General features: G+C 46.2%; 1 protein-coding gene across 1 annotated transcript; it reads right to left on the bottom strand.

Moving 5' to 3' along the window:
- Positions 1-500: 500 nt before the first annotated feature.
- LOC127316575 (NAC domain-containing protein 83) lies at positions 501-3564 on the bottom strand. The gene is made up of 3 exons (XM_051347014.2): positions 3027-3564; positions 2636-2928; positions 501-1121 (listed from the first exon to the last, which is right to left on the bottom strand). Exons 1-3 carry the CDS (start codon positions 3226-3228, stop codon positions 900-902), a joined length of 717 nt encoding a protein of 238 aa, XP_051202974.1. The 5' UTR covers positions 3229-3564; the 3' UTR covers positions 501-899.
- Positions 3565-4627: the final 1063 nt, after the last annotated feature.

The following is a 4627-nucleotide window of genomic DNA, read 5'->3' as shown; positions in this document are numbered from 1 at the left end:
GATTTCAATATGGATGTATCTAGAACTAGTGTGTCTAGGTACATCTATATTAGAGTCAATTAATATGAACCGGAGGGAGTAGTACGTATATTGTGGACATGTCATGTTAATTTTGTGTAATTTGAGTGAATGCAAGTGTACACATGCTCTCCAGTAGATGTGCATCTGTACCAAGAAAAATATTCTTGATAGAATAAGATAAAGCCGACCTTTGCACATGCTTTACAGTAACCGTTCTTGGCCAAGAGGCAGCTCTTATGCAAGATATTTTCTTAGTCTGAAGCTACAAGGGCCTGTCCGGTTAAAGAAAAAAATCATTATTTTGCCGCGAAAAACTACATATCATGCATTAATCACTTTCGATGTATGATCAAAGTTTTCCTGGTGTTAAGGTCGGCCTTATATGTTTTGCAAATCTCTCATGCATCTTTTGTATGAAGACATGGGATGTTAAGAAAGAGTAGTAATAAGTTGTGAAACCAAAACTAAGACCAGAAAAATGGTAGAAAATGAGAAAGGCTTTCATTCTTTCTTGACGAAATTTTACAGTTTGCAAGTTACAGAGCGCCCATGCATGCAGAGGTCACTGCTATAGCTAGCTGCATCTGCCCCACACATGCGCATAGTGCATCTGTTAACTAGAATTAAGGAGCTTTTCTTAATTAACCTCAAGGACTTATATAGGTGCTCTAGCTTGCTTGTGTTAACTAAACATCCACTGCCTAGTTGCTTCTGGCTACATCACATCACACTGCATTACACTACACGGACACTGAAAGAGAGAACGTAGAGAGAGAGAGAAGAACAAATATTGGAACAAGAAAAGGACATATCATTTCCCCTGGTTCGTAATCTGCTAGCTCGCCTAGCTAGGATAGCTAGTTAGCTTGCTTTGCTTCTCAGCTGCTGACCTCTTCTTGCAGGTCCGAGCTGCTGCCGCTTGTGACGCAGCTGGAAGACGACGCCGGCGACGATGGTGACTGCGGCATTGGCATCGTGCGGTGATCGTCGGTGCCGTGGCCGCCCAGCGTTTGTTGCCTGGAGGAGGACGACGACCTGTCATTTTTAAAGATCCGGCACACGACCCATTCTTCTGTTCCAGCCTCACCCAAGCAGCAACCCTGCAAGTTTTGGCATCTTCATTAAGCATACATATTCGAGCAACAGGAATCAATGGCAGAGGTGAAAGTAACAGAAACAAAGGAAAAAAAAAAGAAACCTGCCAATAGCAGGGAATTTAATTGCAAAAAAGAAGAAGAAATTACAATACTACTGAATACTGATATGGTCTCTACTGCTTTCACTGCCTATATTTTTTTGCCGACCCTCTCACAAAAAAAATGAAACAAAACATTATAAAGATTTTGAAGTGATTGAGCCCACTGGGTTTAGCTCCTGCTCCTCTAGTTACTGACTGTTCAGGTACGACTTACGAACAAGCAAGCGAAAACAATCAACAGTGCCGGAACAAGTCATTCCAATAGCAAGCAGGATTCTTTCATGTAGACGAAACATTGCCGGTGGGTCACACTGTGCAAATCAAGTGAACAGAACAGCAGTTCTTTGACGAAACATCTCTTGCAACAGTAGTGGGCATAGAACTGATTTTCGCCAACAATCACCAGTAAGTAAACTCAACTAAATAATCGGTGATGGTTTGTATTCATGTAAATACGAGCACCTAGCTAGCTACATACTGTATGTATTTGCAGGCTACTTAATTTTAGTCCCCACAATAAGATCTGAAGGATTCTCAACAGGTCTAGGGCATCTATTACAGCGTTAAGTACAACCAACTACCTCTCCGTATCAGCATAAATTGCAATGACAACCACTACTGATCGACCGATCTGCATCCGTCCGTCGGTCAGGTCAATTAATTACCGATTAGCAAGTTGTCACACACAGCTTGATGAACTAGCTAGCTAGCTAGCTTGCGGAGAAGCTTATGTGCCCTACATACGTTATGTACCTAGCCATACAATAGCTAGCTTAACTAAGTTCTGTTAGGCACTAATTAATTTCGGTCAGAGTAGTTATAGATCAATTGTGAAGTTTATGTATAGCGAATAGTTAGTTTATGCTAATTCTGACCTAATGAAGCCGTATATATGAGTAGAGTACTGAGTACTTGGTAGCCATCGTCGAATAATCAAAGTTAAGCCCATCTTACAGCTATGTGCCAAAGGAGAACATGGACACATGATATTGTGCTAGCTAGCTAAGTAAAATAACACAATATACGCGGGAAAGAAGTCCGTCTGAAACATCGAGATTTTATTGGAGTTCTGTATGAATTCCATATAAGCATTTCAATTTGTTCTAGACGGAATATATAGATAGGAAACCTGAAGAAGGGATACTGAGAAACCTACTGTATATAGCTGCTAGCTGCCCCAGTTATCAACGTACGTATTAGCTTAGTTGTAATCCAGTTTATGCTTCTGAGCTGGAGTAGCACTTGCACAGCTGCACAAGTGCAGTTGAGCAAGTACAAGAAGATGACTCGGAAAAGAAAAGAAAAACTAATGGAGACAGGACACATGCAGCAAGAACAAATTGATGGCAATCAATCAACCAAGTGGCGACTAACTTAATTAATGAGTCAATCAAGGGGGGATTAATCAGTGCTCACATTCTTATGTTGATGCGGCAGGGCGAGGCGGTACTCGTGCATGACCCAGCCGGTCTGCACCGGCGCCGCCGGTGACGTCGTCTTTCTGCCCTTGCCCCTACTCCGGCGGGGCACGAACGCCATGGATTTCTTGACGCCGACGAGGTGGTTCCGGCCGCACCGGGACACGACCACAGGCCTCTCCCTTCCTCCCGCGGCTGGCTTCCAGTACCCGCTCGCCGTCGCCGTCCTGCCGCCGCTCTTACCGTCGGACGGACGGACCGCGAAGAAGTACTTCTCCCCCTCGCTTGCGCCTGGAAACGAGTCAACGACAAGGACGTACAGCTTCAGTATATATGTAGCTAGTGCATCGTACAAACTAGCAACATCATCGTCGTCGTCGACGCCGTACCGGGGATATCCCAGGGGTCGAGGCTGTAGAGGTTGTCGACGTCGGGGATGACGGCGGCGGGGAGCGGGAGGGCGAGGGCCTTGCGGCGGAGATACTGCAGCACCAGCTCCTCGTCCGTGGGACGGAAACGGAACCCGGGCGGCAGCTGCCTCAGCACCTCCTGCCCGCCCTGCTTCACCATCACCGGTGCCCTCATCTCCATCGCCAACCACTGCACCTCGCCTCACAGCTGCTAGCTACCTATAGCACGCACCGAGTAGCTCAGCTCAGTGGATGGAGCACGTACTAATGGCCGGCCGCACCAGGTAGGTAGCTTGTCCTTCACGGGGACGTCCTTGTACGGTAGTGGTCAAAGCAACAACAGCAGGGAGCAGCTCGCAGCTTCCTCGCTCACTTTGCGAACGCAAAGTGGCGCGCATGAGCCGTGCATTTGCTTGGATTGTTCATGGCGACTTGCAGAGAGAGAGGAGAGAGTCTAGTGAGAGAGAGTCTAGAGAGAGATGGGATTGCAGTTAGGGAGGGGGAGGGAGAAAAGGGCGGGGAGCGATATATATAGCAGATCTCCTGCGGGGAGGCGTGAAGTTTACTCCACCGTACGTCGTCGTGCTCGATCGCCTGCCGGCGGACGTGTGGCTTAACTCGGTGCCTTCTCCGATTTGGCAACCCCTGCCTGAGCGCCGGCTCTTTATTTTCCGGCCATGCCGATTAATTCCTTCCAGGAATTCTCCAGTAAGTTACAGTACCTGTGCCCCTGTTATGCGGCAACGCAAGCAACGAGGTTAATTGGCCAGTTCGGATTCCACGAATTTCGTTTTCGTCAAATATCGCTCGTCACTGGAGTGTGACTGATTGCTGTGGTCTCGGTTTTCAGTTTCACACTTTGGTAGATTTTATTTTTTCTTTCAAGATGACTGAGGTTCATGGTTGTAAATTCCAAACTACGTACAGGGCTCAACTCACTTGTTAACATAACGAGTTCAGATTTAAACTCAGGCTGACTTCTGTAACTCGCGAGATAGCTCGTTTTATCTCATTATAAAGGTGAACACCAAAGTATTTCATATACAACAATTTGAAAGATAGTGCCTCCTTTCTGTAATATAATCCATATAATTTTTATCCAAAAATCAAATGATGCAAGCTTTGATCAAGTTTATAGAAAAAAACCTAGGGAACGGAGGTTGCAGGTTTCAGTGAATAGCACTCCATTAAACTCAGAACATCACATTCAAAATGATACGAGAGCATAGAGAGTTTACACCCAGCTAACTTCTGCATATTCCGAATTAATACACATTGGTGGCAATAAAACGCATGCACACAAAAAGACAGAATGCATAGCCATACACAACTCTTATAAACATATAAGGATGGAGATCTGGTCCGAAGATTACATGGTCATTCATGTTGGGTAGAGACACATAACTATAATCAGCTCGTTCTCGCTCCGGATGCTCGTGCACCTTCTTCGAGGCACGTGCTCCTTGTCAGCGGAGCCGCTCTCCACCCGCATAGCCATGTCGTCACTTGGCATCTCGGAGCAGCTAAGGTCGTGTGCCACTCGTCGTCGCCTGCAACATCGCCACCAAGGCCCTCTCCAA

Source organism: Lolium perenne, chromosome 7 (assembly GCF_019359855.2).
Source record: "Lolium perenne isolate Kyuss_39 chromosome 7, Kyuss_2.0, whole genome shotgun sequence".
Lineage (NCBI taxonomy): Eukaryota > Viridiplantae > Streptophyta > Magnoliopsida > Poales > Poaceae > Lolium > Lolium perenne.
This window is presented reverse-complemented; position numbering and strand designations above follow the sequence as displayed.